This window comes from Rhopalosiphum maidis, chromosome 1, assembly GCF_003676215.2.
Source record: "Rhopalosiphum maidis isolate BTI-1 chromosome 1, ASM367621v3, whole genome shotgun sequence".
NCBI lineage: Eukaryota > Metazoa > Arthropoda > Insecta > Hemiptera > Aphididae > Rhopalosiphum > Rhopalosiphum maidis.
The window spans coordinates 54,242,580-54,264,971 of record NC_040877.1 but is presented as its reverse complement, the minus strand read 5'-3'; the positions used below and the strand labels follow the sequence as shown (position 1 = coordinate 54,264,971).

The window sequence follows — 22,392 nt, the reverse complement described above, 5'->3', positions numbered from 1 at the left end:
CAAAACATCGCATATGACCATGAAACTGTGATATTTTTGAATTCATGCTATAATACCATAGAACATTATGCTCTATGAACTATGATAATACTATAAAATACACCTTTGATACGCTGATTAATGTATTCAATCGTGTCATACAACTGGTATTGATGCTTAATCGTGTGTTAAGCTAAGAAACAGTGTACGGGGATGAGGGACACAATAGTCGTTGAATTTCGAGCACCTTTACTGCATAAGCATATTCAAGTTACGTAAGCACAACACTTTTTTTTTTACTCAAAGTACGTTTAATTGCACTTATTTACAAAATGTGAATTCATTACGTGTTATAAAATAATAATTATTGTTTAATTCATAGTTATCGCACTTATCGCTGCTATGAGCAGTGATCCACGACCTTTGTTGGCAAAATAATTATGCATAGGTCTTCTAAAGTTCTAATATAATATCGAATGTGAAAAATAAAAATAATTTTGATAAAAATAGCAGTACCGTATACAGACAGCTTGCCAAAATAAATCTACTGCAAGTAATATTATGACTCAAATTTTTAATCTTTGAGTTCTTCACCTATATATTATTATAACAATACAAATAATTCTATTAGTGATGATTAGACACAACAGATCGATAAGAGAAATATTTCAGCTTTAATATAACTTTCCTGATTCCGTTCTAAATTAAAATGAAAATAAATAATGTATAATACAAATAATTTTTATATATTAAAATCGCTTTGAAATACTAACGAAGCCGAATATAGCAGTACACCTATACAAGACTATAATCCTTAGGCATCTATAACTACTGGTCAAATTAAGCCACCTCATAATTGGTATGCAACCATTAATATCTAATTTTATACTTCACTTTTCATTGATCAATTTATAAAAAAACATAAAATGGTCGTATGGTCGTTTGGTCGTATTACAATTAGTAATGTAAGTGACGTACTATTAGAGTTGTTTATTCTAATTCCACCTATCAACTAGATGACGACAACAACAGAGCCTGTGAATACAGTAGATACTAGGAAAATTATGATAACCATTATATTGGAAAGGATGTGATAGAACTACTATCTGAATATCTTCCGACCAGAAGGGACAAACACTGAATAACAAGATGACTTTCACAAATAAAAATTTTCTGATAATAATCTGATTAAATTCTATTAATGTTTAATTTATGTAGTTTCTGATAATAGTCAGGTTTATGTAATTTATATAGATATAAAAATTGAAAAACTTTGACGCCGTCAATATTACAAATCACTAAATCAGATGTAATTAATAAATTAAAATCAATCGAAGAAAATGGTTCAATATAAAAATAATTATGGTTTTACTCAACTGATCGTACTCGGCAGTCAGCAAGTCAAAATTGTTCAATGCCTATCAATAATATTATATGTGGTTTCTAACGTTCCACGGGATGTGTATCCCTCTTCCTTATTGTTTCTTAATTTTATAATTTAAATAAAAGGCAGATATATTTAAATTATGCACATTTTTATTATTTACTGATAATTTGATACCTTTTTGCTGAAATAAATACCTCAGGTGACTATTTATTAATCCAGATATTACTATTTTATAACTGCAATGCACTCTAAATGAAATGAAATTTAATGACTCCAAATTGTTGCAAATAACATTTTCATGTATACAACTATTAATAATCTCTGATTAAACTATTAATGGCCAGTTATTGAGTGGTGATTATAAAATAAGACAACTCATTTAAGTGTTAGTCTTTTCAGAGATTTCTTTTTTAAATTACATAGGTATACACTTTATTCATGGTAGTATAATATGTCAGTATCACGCAAAGGTATATTTGTTAAAGATATTTCCATATTAAAACATAATAATTAATATGTTTAAACGAAAACCATGATTATAAATAAAAACAAAAATAATGCAGAACAAACGATGACATACTTACCAAAAAAAATATAGATAAATAACCTAAAAACTGTGAAATAATTAGGTTAATTTAGGATACTATACGGTATTGGAAAAAACAAAAAATTGAATTGGATAAATAATTATTTATAATTGATAATACAAAGGTACATAAAATATAAGTCAATAATCAATAATAATAAATAACTTAAACACTTTAAAAATATTAATAATTCTCTGATTCCTAAAAATGTACGAACATTCACACATTTAAATTTTACACTAAACAGCAAATTCCTGCATACCTGTAAATAAAATAAAAATAATAATTATTATTATACGTTAGGAATTTAGTAGGTATTTATAATATGCATTACCTACAATATAATACAGAATGGTTTATCATAGTATTAATACAGATTACATAAAACTCAAGGTGTTTTAAAATATTTTTAAGTCCCTTAATCATAACATAAAAAATTTATGTTACATAATAGATAAATTACAAAACAATTGGATACCAACACTAAAAATAAAAAATAGAATACAACTAAAAATGTTAATAATAAAGTTAATAGAGTAATTTAACGTTCATTATTATTTTTATACGTAAGTATACAAATATTCTAAACCAAAAAAAAAATTATATGAGTATCGAGCAATATCAACTTATCAAGTCAAATAATATTGTACTCACAATGTTTCTATTGGACAAAACAATGAAAGGTATGTATCGAATGAATTCAGGATTGAAGCTACAACGCAGTCTTTTAAATGTTTACAATTACCATGACTTTGGTCGGGTGTTGTACAATTTTGATACGATTGACCACTCTAAAAAAATGTTAAACAGTCACCACACAACTTAAATTTGTAATTATTAAATGAAAATCTGCTTAGGCACGATTTACTCACAGTGTTCAATGATATTTGGTAAACTGTATTAGTTGCCTCAAATGTAATAGAATCACTCAACCATGTTAGTTCCTTGATATCATGTAACGCTGTAGAATTTGATTTGTCTATTACAACTTGAGAAGAATCTACAACCGAGGTCGGTGGGGTAATATCTGTATTCGCATCTAAACTCGATGAAATAGTTGACAAAGGAACAATTTCGGATGCAGAAATAGCTGCATCTTCAGGGACCAACGAGTATAATGGACTCGGACCAGCTATTGAAACAAATGATTATTACTCTTACTAAAATTTATTTGGGATCTTGAATATAATTATTATAGACGAATAGTTTGTAAGGTCATTACCCTTTAATGAAAAACTTGAAGCAAATCCTGATGATTGAGCAACACTATTTGCCATCATCACTGAGCTAGATGGACCTAAAATATTATGTTAAAAATGTAATGTAATTATGTAAATGGTATAATATACTAAATGTTTTACAGGTAAAAATGTGTACAAGACGCACCTAATTGATAAAGTGGACTGCTGGCCATTAAAGAACCTACGATAAAAATAAAATAAGTTACACAACACATTTGTTTTAATTAATACCTACCAAAGTTATATCTGTCATTAAGTGGTTTGATTTTCTCTGGAGCCGCTGATGTTGTTGTATCATTAGGTTTGACCACAACTAAGGACGTAAGTGGAGTGACAAATGAGTACTAAAAATACACACTCATATATAATAAAAAATCAAGTATCAAAACATAGTTAAATATTAAACTTTACTTACTTCCAATGCTAATTCGAGTGCTTTAGCTTTCGCCGTAGAATTTTCGTTTTTGTTTAATTCATATTTGTCCATCAATTGTTGTATGTTCAAATACGCCCATAACTTCTCTAAATGACCTGTTATCAGAATATAAAAAAATCGTGTAAACGTCTATGAAAATATACACAATCTCAGTTCACACATATTTAGTAAGGCTAGTCGAGTACTCGACAGGAATACAATTGATTACCTATTCTTCTTGTTTTTGGAACATCGGTGGGAGGAATTATGGGGATATCGAAACACGTGACAACGACAGGACGTTGAAAATTCCCTTCAGTCGAATCAGCGTTTAAAGTGCCGTTAAAATCGGGCGATGCGCCATCCTTCAACTTCCCGGCCACTACTAATTCTGTACCTTTGAACAACAAATTAAACGACTTTTTCGTCACGGTAATGTTATCGACCTGCAAAATGTATAATTCATCATGTATAGAACACGTGCAAAAAAACTGTGTATGTGAATTATTACTTGAGCGTCAATGTATTGGAAGGTGACGTTCGACAAAACGGGAGATGATATTTCTTTATAGAAATTACGCAATTGTAACGACGCGTCTGAAGCTTCGTAGATGACCCTCGCAAAACCAGTGTTGTTCAATGAGAGTTTTTTAAGGAAATCAATATCCGCCCCTTCGCCAAAACCCAAACTGAATATTGGGTACCTAAGAAATAATAATTAATATTATTATTACGGATTATAATAAATCATTTAAATTTTATTTTGTCAACGCCGGATGACGACCAATTATTGATATAAGCTGACTCACTTCTCTTCGTTAGTATTAGAAACATATTTAATCAGCTCCTGAGGTTCAGTGATCCCTGTAGTTGGTTCGCCGTCGGTCAAAAACACAATAATTGGTTTCGGTGTATTAGCACCACCTTTGAAACGCGTTTCTCCCAATTTAGCGATAGAGTGCGCCTTACTAAGGGCATCTTCCATGTTTGTACCTTGTAAAATAATTTTCATTTAAAACCATTACGACACAAATTTCCCTGTATTTATAAAGCGTATTAATGTATGGTTTATCCAAATAGTGTATCTTACTGCTCTCCGATGTTAGGTCTTGAATGAATTTCTTGGCGTATTGTATATTCTGCTCGGTTGCCGGAAAAACGAAACGATTTTCTCCCAATGTCTCCAAACTAAAATTATTGTTCGTCTTCCAGTTGCTACCGGTTTCGTCCCAACGATTCGACGTTTCTTGTGTAGCGTTTATCGTCCAAACCTGTCACATGAGTATTTCATTAACAGTTGGTTTCTAGTTACTTGTAAAAAATAGCTCATTTACCTGTGCAAAATCAGAGAAAAGTATCAACGTGAAAAAATCTTCAGGATGAATTTCTGACAGAATTTGGCCCATAGCTTCTTTAACTTGTGGTAATTTCTGTCCAACCATAGAGCCACTAACATCGAGTACAAATATGACGTGGGTTCTAAGTGGTTTCAAATCCATCGGCGCAAAGAAATGAACAAAATATCCATCGTCGATCTAACAATAATTATAATTATTGATAATGGTTTACATTGTAATTTAATTAAATATGATACCTTAGTGTATTTCAATGAAATAAGAAAAAAATATGTATGGTACATTGTATAACACATTTTTGAATCAGTATATAAGAAAAATGTGTTTACTTATTTTATTGAAATTAGATTAAACTAAAGAGTTATATATAAGAATGGTTCTAGAATAATCTATAATCGCATTGACACATAAATAAAAATAGGTTATAAAGATATTTTATTCATTACCAATTAATAAGTATTTTTCTAAACTAATATTGCATATTATAATATAATACAATTAACTTATTAAATCACTTATTATTATTTTTAGTGTGTCAGTGAGCTTACAATGGTACATCGAAAATGTACTCATTAATTTTATCTTATTTCAATGAACAAATAAAAAAAAAATTTCTTTAATTCAGAAACATATTCTACATTATATATTTATGTACTATTTTGCTATGAAAAATGTATAAAATAAATAACATACAAGAACTTGATTTGGCGTGGAATTATGATCTACGTCATATTGAACTATAAATTGGCCTTTAACACCATTTTCCGTAAATGTTAACTGTTCTTTAGCAGTTGGACTCCACGTTATCGTCGCTTTGTTGCCTGACTCACGGGAAATTTTCGCCAATTTGTTTTCTGAAATGTATTTACCGGTATTTAGAATGATAGTACATACATAATACTCGTGAGTGTAATATAAAATATTACAAAATAGGTACAATGATTAAAATTATCATAGTTACTCATACAATATTTAAATTCTAAATCATGTCATGGCTCATTCTAAAGCAATGTTTATCTAATAAAATTAAAAACGTTATGAAAATAAAAACATAACTATTTCATAAATGTTTTACTGAACTAATTTATAATATGTATTGTTTTTTATTACTTATTAAATACTTAATAGGTACTAGATAAACAATATTTTTTTAATTGCGCGTTCGATTAAAAAAATATGTGTATCAAACGATTCAATAATTATATAAGTTTATATGTATACTTACTACTAACTGTGGTTTCAATTTCATTTGCTGTTTTTATATCTGGTACTTCCAATGTTGTTATGTTTGAAGATTCTTCGATATCTACTATAACTTGTAAGTTTTTAACAATCTATAACATTAAGAATTAGAATACAATGTTATCATTTCTACAGTTAGAAATGTATTATTACAAATTTATAATTTTTTACTCACTTGTCCGGGTTGTAAGTTTATTACATTTTCATAAATTCCTAATTTCCTGTTTAACAATTGTTCGTACGTGAGATTAAACGTCACTTTGCTTTCTGCTTCCACATTTACAGAAACTGTAAATTTATTTGAATCTCTTGCACTAAAAAAAAATATCGGTTGTCAACATTTAAGATCAATCATTCTTTTAAATTTTAAGGTTTCTATTCTCTACTTACTTTTGTTCAACGTGAGCCGCTGTCTGACCTGAGTTTACAGCAGCAATATATTCTTCTTTGGCCTCTTTCTTTTCTTTTACATAAGCTTCGTACACTTTTTCATTAATTTCCCTTAAAATCACAACCGATCTGATTAATTGGATTTCACGATTTCATTAATATATAAATATAAATTACTTACATTAAAAACTTAGAAACGAATGCAGATTCTGGAAGAGTTACGTAAAACTGTACTTCGTGGGAAGTATTTCCCTTGTTGGCCACGCGACTTGATACAACAGTCTGAGCATATCTGTACTTGATTTTCGAATGAACCACGAAACTGTAAATGTCTCCATTTTTAGACAATACCTAAAATTAATAATCAATCATTCATCATTTCTTTCGTTAAGATTTAATTTAAGCAAATACATGCATGAATACTACTGATTTACATTATAAATTTGTTTCTTATAGGTATACCATCAAAGATAAAAGTTATTCATTTAATCACAGATAATTAAAATTGTATTATTATACACATTGTATTATTATACAATGGGTCTTTTACTGAACAAATCGCTCATTTCGAAAACTATATAAGCATTTACGTATATTCACCATAGTATCATAGTTATCCAGTACCTATTACACTTTTACACTTTTATAGTCATTACTAATAAAATTGAAAAAAATTTATATTTTTTATTTTTATAGCTGTATAAATTTAATTATTTTAAGTACACATTTTTTATTTCATATTCATAATCAAAATATTTTACAAAGAATTTCAAATTAATACATTTTAAATTTTTACGAATAATTAATTAGCTATGACTAAAATTCCTTACAATTTAATTTATAATTTATAACTTATAACTTTGTAGTAGGTATAAAGTTAATTATATATATATTAAATTTTTATTAATTAATTTATAACAGAATATAGTTATCGATAAGTATCCATACGTGATAAAATTTTATAGAATAATGCAGTTATATGCGACAAAAAAAAAATCAATAGTTGACTCGGACCTTAAAAAAAAATAATAATACCCAATATAGAAACACAATTTAATGTATTATTAATGCTCAGATAATATAGGTCACGCGCACACTCCGTTAAAGTTGATTATATACCTACGTTGCAAATTTTTTTTCTGAAATTTTAATGATTACATATTTTTTTTTGAAAACTATTTTACATAGGTAGATTATCAACATAAACCATGATCAAAGTGAGTGTACCGTGGTTGGACGGAAATTTCAATAAAACGTAATTTGATAAATTATGAATTTGATTATTTTCATTCGGATGGAGCAGTTTAGGTTAGGTTAGGACGCAAGGACGAGAACAACTAAATGTTCATATTATACATAGAGTATAGGTACATTATGAGTACCTATACAATTTGGAACCAAATTATTAAAAAAAAAAATTTTATCTGCAAAACATTTTATTAATACCCTTCATCATTACATTCATAACATAATATATACATAAAAATTATGTTAATAAATTATTGATCTAAGTCTACAAGGATTCTTCTGCGTACGTGTTGAAACTTAGAATAATCAGCATTATTATTATAACACACGTCATTGTATGCGCATACATTCATTTTGACCTACACCACCAAGTACCACCGTGGTACTTATAATTATTATTATTGATAATAATTTTATACATTTTAATAATATTATTAAAAAACAATTTATTATCATAGGTCTGTATCATGTTTTTAGTCTGTGGCATAAACGTAATGAATATGTATACACAAGACCGGGGTTAAAAAGGATCAGAGATAAATTTTTGTCATTCTTGTTTTTGTACTTTCAATATTCGAAGACCTTTATTGTTTATACATGGTTATTTTTATTTTCAGTAAATTTGTATACTGATTTTTTAATAGAAAATTTTCAAGAAATATTAACATGACAAATCAGAATTAAAAACCATCACCTAATATATTACGTGTTTTTAAATTGTTTACCTCTCAAAGTGCTCATTGTATAATCGCTTCAATTAAAGTGTTGTGGTTATTAACTGCCATTTTATATATTATTATTAGATAGCATTTATGCATCCTAATTTCCCGTTGTTAATTGTTCTACTAAACAATAATTTTCTAAGATGATTCAAATTAACAATAAATACTTAAAAAAATAAATCATACAGTATTTACAGTACAACAGTACAATAAAAAACAGTATTTTTAATAAATTTTTGTCTATAATAAAAATTAGGAATAAAGAATTTAAAATCTAAATTTTTCTTAAAAAAAAATTAAAAAGTAAATATGGTATTTCACTTATTTAACGTAAGACACATTTTTTTATACAACACTTATTTTTTTTTAATATTTCTTTTCTTACAATTTTAAGGCGATATAAAACAATTTTTGGGAATAAATTATAGTTTTACTATTTTATATCGTTATAATACATTTTTAACTTTTTAAGTATTTCACTTTGTTTTGATTAGAAAATATTATATTTTTTAGTTTTAATTCACAAGAGACTATTATTTGAAGTATTTCAATCTATAAAATTTAAATTTTAGACAAGTAATTTATTCATTAAAAGTATTTAAAGTTTAAATAAGCGGATCAACATTTTGTGGAGTACTTTGGCTCTACTCCACACAACAAAACTTTAAATACTTATAAGTTATAATTCATAAACCACTCGTTAATAATTAAATTTTAGTACTCCAAAAAATATTCTGACTTGATATAAAGAATTCAAAATGGATTCTGTCATAGTTTTCTTCTTAAACAATGAAAAAAAATTAGTAAGATTGGTATAGTTTTTAATATAATCAGTGTCATTAATTCATTATATACTAATCACCCGGTATAGAACACAGAAAATGTTTATTTTATAAATTATATTATATATTTTATTTAATGATTGATGTTAAAATATTTAATCTGGCAAAAAATAAACATAGAAATAAAAAAAGTTTTGATTTCATTTTTATGGGTTGTAATTGGTTTCCATTTTGGTTTTATCTCATTATAAAATGATTGTTTTTAATTTATTATCACTATAATAATACCCCAATGTCTTAGCTAATCGAATTTTTATGCTTTCAGTGGATAAATAATAAAATTGCAATGGTTGTTTAAAATATATAGTATTCGTCTCACTAGTTATTTTACTTAATACCTATTTGCACCATATAAGTATAGTGTATACAATGACTTGAATATTCAAAAAGAGTGAATAAATGAGTTGCTATTCTATATCCATTCTTATGCCGGTTTACTGTAGTCTATGAATAAATATTAGCATAATTTATCACGTCATAATCAGACTACTACTTGCCAACTTCTTATCATAATAATAAGATCATAATCTGTATACATTGCATCACAAGGATCTGTGTGAATTCCTCATGATGGATTCGTTTACGATTACGAAAAGTTACACTTCCTAGTATCTATAGAAAGTTGTATTGAGTATACCGTCATATTATATTACGCAATGATGAATATTATATAAGTTTTTAAACTTTCTTGGAGCATGTTTAATGTTTATGCATATATACCTATATAAGTACTCTAGCACAACATAATTGATAATATAATATTTTACATGTTATATACCCTCTGAAGCCAGCGGCGCACACGGCCTCCCCTAACACTTTCGAAATATTTCTTCCTTCGTGAAAATTTATTTCTACATAATACCCCTCAAGAAAAGTAATATATTATTTCGGTAAAATTATTATTAGTACAACCTGCTCCGAAATAAAATCCTGAGTGGACTACAAACTATTATAATAGGTACTTGCACAATTTTGCACCAAATATAATCGCATTTTGATGTATATTAGCTTCCCTATATTCAATCCTCGGATCCTGTCACACATTATTGATGTGTTAAGAAAATCTATTTAAAATAAAACACATATTGTATATGTATGTAATCGCGTTGAGTATACATCGTAAGTATCAAACGTTTAGCCGTGATTATTATTATTTAATTATGTTATTTCACCCAATTATGTCATTTCCCAACCATTACACTCAGAACAGGACAATGTGTATACTTATGAGTCATCATTATTAAACTATACACGTTATATCAATAGTCATTAATCACGTTCATTAAACTTTAAGTACTAAGAATAATTGCCCTTAGTTTTGGTTCCACATAAAATATAAAATAGATGATAACATATTTATTATTTCATTTTAATATCATAATATTATTATCAAAGACAATTTTTACAAATTATGAAATATTAATAAACTAAGTAATATTAATAAGACCATATAGTTTTAAAATCATCAAGCCCTCATATATCCTATTAACCCAATTGGCAATTCCCGTGTTTAATATAAGATATAGAAATAATAATCTATATAGTACCTACTTAAAGTTAATAACTGAAACTACTCGTTTAAATTATTTTGACTTATTAGATGTATCAACATTTTCAAAAAAAAAGTCATCCGATCATCAATTTGCAATAAAAAAAACAATAGATGATACTCATTTGAAAAAAAAATGTGTATCGCCACAAGAAATTATGTACTCTTTAAATTGTGTAATATGATTTAAAAATAATTAAATAACATGGTCATAAAGTGTTTAAAAACTGCTAAAAAAAAAATCCGAATAAAACTCATCGTTGGTGGTAAATAACAAGCATACTTATCTAGACATGTAAATCACCCTGATAATAGTGTCTAGCATCAAACGTGATATATCTATGCTATACTGTTGTGATTATAATTTTAAATATCATTAAACACTTTATATAAATTCTAATGATCGAAGCGTTGCTTAGTTGATCATTTTTAATTATCTTATACTTTATATCAATAACCACAACAACAACAACAATAACGACAACTATACGTATGCACTCAATGCGTCCAGTCCATACGTCGTTTGGGGGCCCCGATTATCATCAGCTGTATTTGGACGAAGTGCTACACTCCTTAATAACGTAATAATATTATGAGTTCGTACGTAACGTGTTTTACGTACGCGTGTATGTGTATATACTAATAATAATATTACAGTATGAACGGTCGTACGCGCACATTACATTATATACCAACAAAAAGTGCACAATACGACGGCGGCATGCACGATACAAAATTCCTACGAACGTCATAAATTATTATTATTATTATTATTATTATTATTATTAGGTATGTATTTATGTGTGGCCAGCAAGCGAATATATTTGTTGTTCTACCCGTGCCCCGTGTACATACGGATGGGTGTATACTGTATAGTGTATACACTCTTGTTTTCCATAGACACGTCCGCAGTTAACGTCCATTAAATACATATAAAAAGATAATCGTGTCGTTATTTTATTGTTACCTCGGTAGAAATGAAAAACCCATTATCCCCAATATCGAAAACGATTGTGTAGGCGACAGTAAAAAAAAAAAAAAAAAAAAAGTCTATAAGTAATAAATATTTGTATTTTTTATCATATTATCGACGTCGGAAACGGGCTAACCACTTATAAATATATATATTGTATGAGTTATACAGGTGGTTACGTACATTAAAAATATAATAATAAAATACACAAAATTACGGTTAACTGCAGTGAACTGTAAAACAATAGGTAAACTAAAATGGAGAATTGAATTTTATGATGGTCTCGTAAACCGCCATACAATTGAAATATTATTTATTTTGATAAAATAAATTTATCTGTTTTCGAAAATAAAACAAAATACTAACAATATAACATTGAAATAATGGAATAATATACATAATAAAAATATTTTAAAATTTTTCATTATACTTTACTACCAAATTAATAACTTAGTTGATTAAATAGTGTGTTTTTTAACTATAAGTTAGATACCTAGGTAATTACTAATTATATAGGTCATATAGGGTATATAAATTAATTAATGACAACAAAGTGGTTCAAAATCATAATCTGAATGACCAAATTGTAGATAAATCCGTAATATTAATTTTTATATTTAATTTATTTTGTCAAATGTAAAACAAATCGAAATTTAATTGTAAACGTACCCAAGAATAACATTACCCGTGTTAGATTAAATAAGTGTTAATTGTAAAATATAAAACAATAATAATAGACAATGTTATTCAAATTATAACTTTATTTGATGAATTAGCCAGACAGTATCTGTTGATAGATAAATGTGTTATGCGTTAGAAAAAAATTAAAGGGGTACATCATAGATGGGTTATAAGATTCTGATTAAAAATGAACGTAACTATAAAATTGTTCATAGGAGAACGTTTAATTATTACAAATATTTTACACGGCACAATTTAAATTTTGATAATAATCTAAACAAATAAACAATTTTCTTATACATACAAAATATAAATGATCACTATAAAATATGTGATGGATATCTGTTTCAAAACACTGCCGTAGTATATTTGATTTAATTTATTTCATCGTAAATAAGAACAATTTTACAGTGAGTATGTATTGTGATGTCAATTTAAAACGCGGAATTTGTATTTTTTTAAAAGTTTCCCATTGATAAACCATCCACATAGTCCTTAACTCTCTTTAGGTACCAAATAAATAATCTAAGCCCCACAACAATATATTTTTCCTTGTCGTACTTTGTACGAAAAAAACGCATCTAAAGCAATGTACTCATCACCGCCATCGTTTGTTTAGTGATTATGACGTTTGTGAAAATTTTCACGAAAATAGCAATTATATGGATTCAAATATTCTTACCCACCGAACAGACATGTATTATTAACAAAATTACTATGTATTATATTATTAAAAATATTATCATGTATTGTATTATTATTTATTAATTATTTCACTCACACCTTAATGACGTTTTCTATAACAATTATAATCAAATCAATTATTCATATAAATATATGCACATAAGTATATTATAATAAGGTAGGTATAATTGTCGTTATTAAAGAACTTATGTACAATTATTAACTGTATAAACATAAACTTGACGGAAAACTTGATTTCATAAAATTAGATATATTACCTATACAAGTTTAACTTGGTTTATGGTAACTAATGTATAAATTAAAAAAAAAAAAAAAACATTTAACATTATTCGAAATTTGTTGTTCCCAACCGTCATGATGATATATATCATATTATTTGTATAATTTGTTGATCAAAATGTCATATTACAAACTGTATGATATAACCATCATTTTTATGTTATGCAAAATTATGGTCACCTTGTCAATAAGATTTGCTCGGAGTCCTTCTATTTCGAAATAAAAAAAAACGTAAAATTACAATACGTATAATTTATTATAATCAGTCGAACCTTTTAAATTTGACAGTCAATAAATTTTGTCTACAAGGAAGACACGTTATTCACGATTAGAATCTAATTAGACGATATTTGTGTATATCCCAAAGGTTACGTAAGTGATTATACGAAAATATTTATATTATCTACGAATTTTTTTACCACTTTGGCGGTCAAACAAATTGCAAAATAAAAAAGAAATATTTAAAATTGTTTTTTTAATTTATAATAGAATATATAAATGAATATCGATGTAACAATATTATTTCAAAAAATATACATATAATATATTATGTGTGTATATTCATAATTCTCATTATTCATACTGAGAATTCATTAGACATTGAGATTTGTGCCCATTATATTTTAGTATTTTGATAATTATTGTTCACTTTTACGATTCAATGTCTACGATAATAATTCCGATGAAAAAACATTAGCTTTAATTTGAATAAACATCGGATCAGTATACACTATCTAGCTATAGTCGTATTATAACCGATGTTCATGTTGAAAATACATCATAACAGCATAAACTGGAAAATATTTACTCATTTCTAAATGTCAATTTTCTGCTATATTGTATTCATTATAGCACTACCGACATCTAACATTTATTATTATAATATAATCGCTATAGTCATTATCGACCAGTTTGTATAGGTAATATTTGCAACAGTAACAGAAACCAAACAAAATTAATATTCTACTAATAGTTACTTCATATTGGTTCCTTTTATCATTTTTGTACTTGAAAGACGCGATTGCGAACCAATAAGACAACAATAGCAAGTGTTATGACTATGCATCACTATATAATATACATATATATATATATATATAAAAAGCTAAATACATGGTTATTTTATAAACGTATAATACCTTGAACGATATTATCTCGTTAGCATATTATATATTTTACATAGATAAATAATCATTGGATACATATAATATGTTAGTACGTTCAACAATCGATTAAAAAAAGCTTATCGTATTTTTCCTTGAACCTTTTTCGTTTCCGTACTAACTTCTAAATAAAAACGCAAATCTAGGCTAGGTAGTGACTTTTAAGATCTCGACGTATGTTATTACGTCATGAGTCTAATATGTTTTATCATAATCTAATAGAATTGTTTAAATTACGACCATTAAATGGCAACGCGTAAGGCATCGTCAAAATGTGAAAACGCCGATTTTTGGTCATATCTTTGTCGGATTGTAACAATATTATTCGGCTTCTCAGTCGCAAAATACACTAATATCGACAGACCGGCAGTATTCATCACGGGTCTCTACTGTCGTCTATTGCGTGAATTCGGAGAACGGGAGGAGAGCTATATCCATGTATGTTTGTCGGAAATTTAAAAAACCAAGCACGATTCCCCCAAACTTAGAATATTATAATATTGTAAATTTAGGTAAAAAAAAAAAACGTCACGACTAATTTTGTGTATAATGTCGGATACGAACCGGTGTCGGCTGCGGCGGCTTCGGGGGGGCTAAACCGTAACCAGCCGGCTGCAGAACGTTGTCGGCGGTGTCCGTGAGGTCGGTGGTATCGAGGGTGTTGTCCGCAGTGGACGCTATGACGGCCGAGGCGGTAGACGCGGCGACGTCAGCGGTGGACACGGTGACGGTGGCCGCAGTGGTGTCGGCCACGACGGTTGTGTCGACGGCCGCGGCACCGGCCCGGTTGACGGCCAGCGCCAGCAGCAACGACATCAGAACGGCGGTGGATGTACACGCGCGCGTCGCTGACGACGAGACGGACGGCGACGACGACATGTTGATGCGCCGGGCGTAAAACTTCGAATGCTCTCCGAACGGTCCGAACGAACGCGTACAGCGAGAAGCGGTTGTGCGGCGGTGGTAGCGTTGTTGGTGGCGGGGGCAGTGGCGACGGCAGACGAAGTGACTCGGACTTACGCCACACCACCGTCATTTGCTATACGCTAAGTAATAATAATATTATATTTATTATGATTTACACGACTACATCGCGCGGCATTGGCGTGATTTTATTGTGATAAAAAAAAAAAAAAAACATCAAAATATTGTCGCTGCCGCCGCCGCCGTGGGGTCGTCGTCGAAAACATTGATAATGTTAAATATTTAATGTATTATTGTCATTAGACGTTCATTATAATATAATTATTGTATTGTTTTTTTTGCCGTGGGGTTGCCACACGTACTGGTTTTGAATAACTATACTGTCCCGATACGGCCTGCTGTAATTGTCCCGGAATTATACTACAATGGCTGACTTATGTCAATATTTTGTATTTTACTCAAGAATTTTAGTAAAAAAAACAATATTTTTGTGATTAGCAATAAGACAATAATTAAAACTGTTTAAAAATAATTTACCAGTTTATAGTGACGTCAATAGATTATTGCTTTCCCATTCTATCGCGAAAATATTTGTTGCAATACTTCTCGCTAATGGTTCCTCATTTCGATCTGTAACATTGATGTAGTTTTTTTCCATTGTGTGATATCGAAAAAATAAGATGTTTAAACTTGTAGTTAATCGTGGACATTTTTTTCATAAAAATGTATTACAATAAACGAGTGTTGATTTAAATAAAATACAACAACATTAACAACCCTAAATTATGAGCAAGTAAAAAGTATGTTGTAGGTATAAAATAAAAATATATATTGTAAAGCGTTCTTAAATTCGTACTTGCGTCGTTCCAAACGACGATGAACGGACCCAAAACGCGGACGCAGCCCCTTTATTAGATATAGGTACATCAGATAATAGTATATATGATTATACTATATACTATATATTATAGTTATAATCTCATTAAAAACGGTTTATTTTTTTTTTATTTTGTTTATAGTATTCATTGTTTTTGTGTTGTAGTAATACTAATACTATATTATACACGACCCGTGACCCACAAATCGTATACGGCTGTAGGCCGATTATTTTAACAGTAGGCACTCATTAGACACCTCGAAAAGTATAAATTGTTTTTGAAAATATTGTTTTTTTTTTGTCGTTACAAAACATCAGTGTCGAAAAAATTGATAACTTTTATTTGTTAATAGGTATAAGTAAAAATAATAACTAATTAAATACGCGAGCTTAGCAAAAAGAGAGGATGTAATGTTTTTAATTTATTTTTTTTGCATTAACTCATTATTCAATTCTCGAGTGAATAAAAACCGGTTTCCTCGAAGTGGTTTATCCATTTGCGTCACACGCCGAGTGTAAAATAATTTTTTCTTCTGTAAACAATATATCCAATGTATAGGTACAGACTACGAAGTGGTTTCCCGGTGAAAACTGCACGGGAAACGATAAATTATGATACATTTAATCGTCGTGTATGAACTTAGATTGATATTATTTCATTTTTTGGACGATACGTTTAAAATATTATATGGATTTATGATGATCAGTGGCGTCATTTGTGGGATGCAAGGGTGTACAAATGCATCTCATGAACAAAATTATTGTTATTTGTTTTATACTATAATTTCTATAAAATTATCTACATTTACAAAAAAAGTGTGTTGAAAAAAATTCATGGCATGACTCGACCATGCGAGTGACTGGTATTACTTTACATTTTCAATATTGGTTTTGCATCCCATGAAAAAATGTGAAATGACGCCCCTGATGATGATTAATATCCTTTTTGTAAAATTTTATCTAACGGAAAAATGTTAGCGTCATACGTTTACATATTAGGTACCTATACTTTTTTCTGATGTAGATATATTGTAACTTTTTCGTCGACAATATTTTACAAAAATGATATGACATTTTCTATAAAAAAAAAATTCATATTCAAGTTAGATATAGTAACTGGTATAAAAACTTTTCGGTTAACTTATATATGTCTTAGATCCCATAATTTTGATTTTGGGTAGTGGAATTCTGTAATATAAACAGCAATTAAGACATTATGTAGGCGGAGATGAATTCAGCGGATTACATTCTAAACTTAAAAATTTTTTTAGATGTTAATTAAAATATGATGGGGATTTAAACGATTAATGATGGGCAATTCACAAATCTAGAGCAGGCATATAATGTCCCATGTGTAGTTGTGCCCCCATTTTGAATTCCACTTACGATAAAAAACGCATAGCCGCATAGGTAACTGTGAACTGTGTTGCAACCTAATCATGTTGTACTCATCGGTTATCGAGTATCATCGTTAGTATGGTACGACTATACGAGACCACATGCTTTCATTTTTCACTTATTTTACTTCCCTTGTTTTTTGTTACGTCGGTCTGTTAAATTTTATCAAACACGTGCGATCAAGTTTATCATATATTTGAGGCCTTGAGAGCTTTTTCTCGGCTGTCCCTTTGCCCTCGGCACGCGCAATGTACTTACATGTATAAATGAAATCATTATTCATTATCATCAAAATGATAGTACGTGGTTTTATAATAATTATATTATTAACGTCCATCATGTTATTATATACAGAGTGTCCCGCGAGGATTTTCCCATTGCGATATCTCCTGAAATAATGGAGATATCATAATTCTGGTTTTTTAATAAGATTCACAGAAACAAGAACTACAAATATTTCATGTTTTAATCTATTATTATGTTTTGGTAAAAAAGTTAAAAAATGTATTTTTTTATTTAATTATTTAAAAAAAATTGAAGATAGCCATTTTGTAGAGTTTTTTTTTTCTGAAAATATTGACGTTTTAACATTTTAATTTCATCAATTTCCTGATTTTTAATATTTTTTCTAGTTTCGAAAAAAACTGCGAATTATTTAATACGATAGTGCCATAATGCGATAGTGGTATAATTGTATCAAACATGTGGCCCGCGTGCTCGTACGGCTGGAGAACGGGTTATTTTTTCGAAACTAGAAAAAATATTAAAAATCAGGAAATTGATGAAATTAAAATGTTAAAACGTCAATATTTTCAGAAAAAAAAAACTCTTTAAAATGGCTATCTTCAATGTTTTTTAAATAATTAAATAAAAAAATACATTTTTTAACTTTTTTACCAAAACCTAAAAATAAATTAAAACATGAAATATTTGTAGTTCTTGGTCCTGTGAATCTTATTAAAAAACCAGAACTATGATGTCACCATTATTTCAGAAGATATCGCAATGGGTAAATCCTCGCGGGACACCCTGTATATATATAATTAGATGATGGTAATTTATCGAGTACCTGCATTATTAGTAGGTAATTATAATAATAATATTATTATTACTTTTGCTGTTTTTCCGTAGTTTGCCCTGGTGTTTCCTATAACGTAGTCAATGACGTATACATAAATTAGTATGGAAAGGGGGAAAGATAATCAGTTGAAAAAAACCCAACGGTATACATAAAAAATAGACGTTTCTAAGTATTTATAATACCCTAAAAAAAAATTAGTCATTATTGTAGTATCAAACAAAAAAAAAAAAAATTTAGCAGAGACTCCACCCCCCCCCCTCCCCCATTGCAAAAGCCTTTAGTACCTAACTCCCATATTTATTAAACATAAATTACTTATATATTACTACATATATAATAAATAATAAAACGTATACCTATACATATTAAACACACGCGCATAATAATATGATGATATTGTGACAGCGACTATATCCTGGTATACTGTACTCGTTCAGTGCAACTATCATGTTTTACTACACCATCGTGTATATAGATTCAAGTTGTACGAGGGCCGTGTCTAAGGGCCCCGCTTAGGTTAAATGTCGAGGTCCCGCATTGTTTTTTTGTATCTACGCTAATACAGCTAGATAATAAATGCATATATTATACATCCAGATATCCTACGTTGCTCCTATGTTCGTCATAAGCATAACACTCATAACGTCGGTTAACATATTTGAAGTCATCGAGATATGATGAAATCAAATCTAAATACCTAAATGGCTAAATTGTAATTTATCTTAATTATTTTATTATATTTCATAAAAAATGTATAGACAATTTTAAATCTTCTGTTTTTCATGTAATTTATGATTTGAATTTTTGTATGTAAATCAATAACAACAAATTGTAAACAAGATAACACTTAGGCCTCCACACGAGTTTTACTCAGTGAGGCCCAGTAATCATTTTGATATCAAAAAAAATAAAAAAAAATACAATATCCACCACACACCGCAGCCAAAAATCACAATCATCATTTGACGCTAATGCGATTGCATTTATTATACATATAATACATATCATACCTCAATAACTAATAATACATTAATATAATTTATAATAAAATAGCCGTCGCTGTCTATTTTATAAGCTTCAAAATATGTCATCACTCATCATACTCTATCGTCGTCCGACAGTGTACTGCAGCAGTGTTTAGTATAGTACAGTATAAGTACCAAATTGCATCGATGATAGTCATATATTGACTATTATAAAATAGTAAATTGCATTCGAATAAAGCTGTGCATTCGTCTCTATTATACGTATTATATTATTAATAATAATTAATAATCTTGCAGTTTGCACGTGAATATAGTTGAACAAACTATTTGCCTGTACACAAAAAAGTCTTCGTAAACAGTTTTATTCTACAATATTATCGGACGATTTATGATAGCAACAGAGCATTTACCTATTACTCAATAATCTATAAGCTATATCTTTATTTCCTACGTACACTATAATTGTATGTGGGATAAGAAAATTGTTTAAACAGCGGAATTGTTCATGATAGTGATTTAATCGAAACGTGACTGAATATTGTACCGATATCCTGCATGTGGGCATGTGGCGTATTTTAATGATTTTTCAAGGAGTGAAGAAAATATTCTAATATTCTATACACACTCTATCGATTACTTGCTATGCAATATTAAATAAATAAACGACATTTAAATTAAAACTGGAGAATATTATCTAAATTCATAACTTGATAGAATTATTTATCAGAGTTAATATAATAAATTATTATTAATTAATAAGTACTATACGTATACATAAAAAAATACACAAACAAGACCGCCCTCAAACTATAGATAAATAAAAATAAATATAAAGTCAAATTAAATTAATTATGTTGATTAATAATTATATTTACAATTTTAATAGTTCTTCTAAATCAATATACACCTATCTATAGTTTTTCTACTTCTTGTGATTCGTTCACGATCCATCGTTAATTTACTTTGCCTCTCCCACAATATCTAAAACTGTACAACACTTCGAATATCGTGACTTTAAAAATTGTAATTATACAGCTTACAGCTGCCTCTCAGTTTTTTTAATCCTTTAATTGGTCAGTGAGGTTTTTTTCTATAGTCTATACAATGAGTAATACGGCTACAGATATATTTAATAATGTTTTTTTCAAATGTGTTTTAAACGATTTATTCTATTAAAACAATCAAAGATACGTAAATTCCAACATTGATTTTCCAATGAGTTGAAAAAATCACGTATATATCAACAAAAACTCTGACTCAGCATCTGACTATAATAACTTTTCTGATCTCCAAGCTAAATGTAGCACCAGTTCCAAACTAGATTATCAGAAATTTAAACTTATCAATCAAACTGAACACTGCCTATGTAACTTGCCTAAATTTTTTTATTAATATTTAAGAGACTTAAAGCAAAATACCCAAAACATTTTTATAGTAGAAAAATGCGCCAAATTTCAACTTCAATATCATTTCCAATAAAAAAGTGAAACTAGTAGGTACTTTTGAGTCAAAAGTTAAAAATTTCTAGTACTTAGTAATTTACTTAGTATAATTGAGAAAAGAAAAAAAAATCCAAATAATTTACAAACATTTCTTTAAAAATGTTTTTAATTTTTAAGCTATGTTTAGCTATTTATACCACGAACCTAAATCTCACCATTCACCGATCAATTTATTATTATTATAATATAATTTAGTAAAGGCAATTTTTTCAACAAAAGTTAAATCAACCTATACAGTAATACTAATATTAAAATAAATTACTTTGATAGTAATGAAGTAGAATAAGTACAAGTGAATACATTTAATAATTATTTATCACAATTGTTGTGATAAAATCACTGCATTAAGAGTTTCCATGAATCATACAATAAATAATAATACAAAAATATATGTATAATAATAACAATTAAACAATTGAATACAAATAAAATAAAAATACATCAATAAACACATCTTAATTTTCTTGTGCATATTTTTTCTATTTTAGCTACTATGACTTCCGAGCCCTAAACTTAATATAAATGTATACGCATACGAGTTATATGATAAATTATAATAATTTGCTATATGTGTGCATACTGTGGTACACTGGTACTCAAACCGAACACTCAGACTGATGGATTTCGACGATCAAATTGTCAGTAAAACGACGATCGCAACAACGACGACGACGATGGTTGAATAAAAACGCCAAACCGATGAGATTTCCAAACGTATTCTACCTATTGTGCGGCGCGGCCGTGTTAAAGGTCGTGTTTAAGTCGTTACATGTTTCATACAATTTATCATCTCTTCAATTCAAAGCGGAATTAGGGACAATGATGTGATGTCCGCGTTCAGTATAATATATGACGTAGGTACACGC

The 22,392-nt window shown here is 28.6% G+C and overlaps 1 protein-coding gene across 2 annotated transcripts; it reads right to left on the bottom strand.

The window, feature by feature from the left end:
- Nucleotides 1-2,077: 2,077 nt before the first annotated feature.
- Nucleotides 2,078-15,659, bottom strand: LOC113560563 (inter-alpha-trypsin inhibitor heavy chain H4-like). 2 transcript variants are annotated; one of them, XM_026966506.1, is made up of 18 exons: nucleotides 15,323-15,659; nucleotides 6,778-6,947; nucleotides 6,597-6,707; nucleotides 6,382-6,520; nucleotides 6,190-6,298; nucleotides 5,658-5,818; nucleotides 4,944-5,144; nucleotides 4,700-4,880; nucleotides 4,419-4,602; nucleotides 4,121-4,313; nucleotides 3,839-4,055; nucleotides 3,610-3,725; nucleotides 3,430-3,538; nucleotides 3,340-3,375; nucleotides 3,176-3,250; nucleotides 2,826-3,085; nucleotides 2,608-2,744; nucleotides 2,078-2,215 (listed from the first exon to the last, which is right to left on the bottom strand). In XM_026966506.1, exons 1-18 carry the CDS (start codon nucleotides 15,635-15,637, stop codon nucleotides 2,188-2,190), a joined length of 2,742 nt encoding a protein of 913 aa, XP_026822307.1. In that variant the 5' UTR covers nucleotides 15,638-15,659; the 3' UTR covers nucleotides 2,078-2,187. The 2 variants fall into 2 exon arrangements, with proteins under 2 accessions (XP_026822307.1, XP_026822309.1); XM_026966508.1 differs by lacking the exon at nucleotides 3,340-3,375.
- Between the last annotated feature and the right edge of the window lie 6,733 nt (nucleotides 15,660-22,392).

What these genes read in the sequence shown, in the direction of transcription:
- LOC113560563 (XM_026966506.1), bottom strand. Translation starts at nt 15,637, where the DNA reads ATGTCGTCGTCGCCGTCCGTCTCGTCGTCAGCGACGCGCGCGTGTACA. An exon ending in TTCGTTTCTAAGTTTTTAAT is followed by an intron (nt 6,708 to 6,777) that starts GTAAGTAATTTA and finishes TGTGATTTTAAG; the next exon opens with GGAAATTAATGAAAAAGTGT. An exon ending in AATTGAAACCACAGTTAGTA is followed by an intron (nt 5,819 to 6,189) that starts GTAAGTATACAT and finishes AATACATTTCAG; the next exon opens with AAAACAAATTGGCGAAAATT.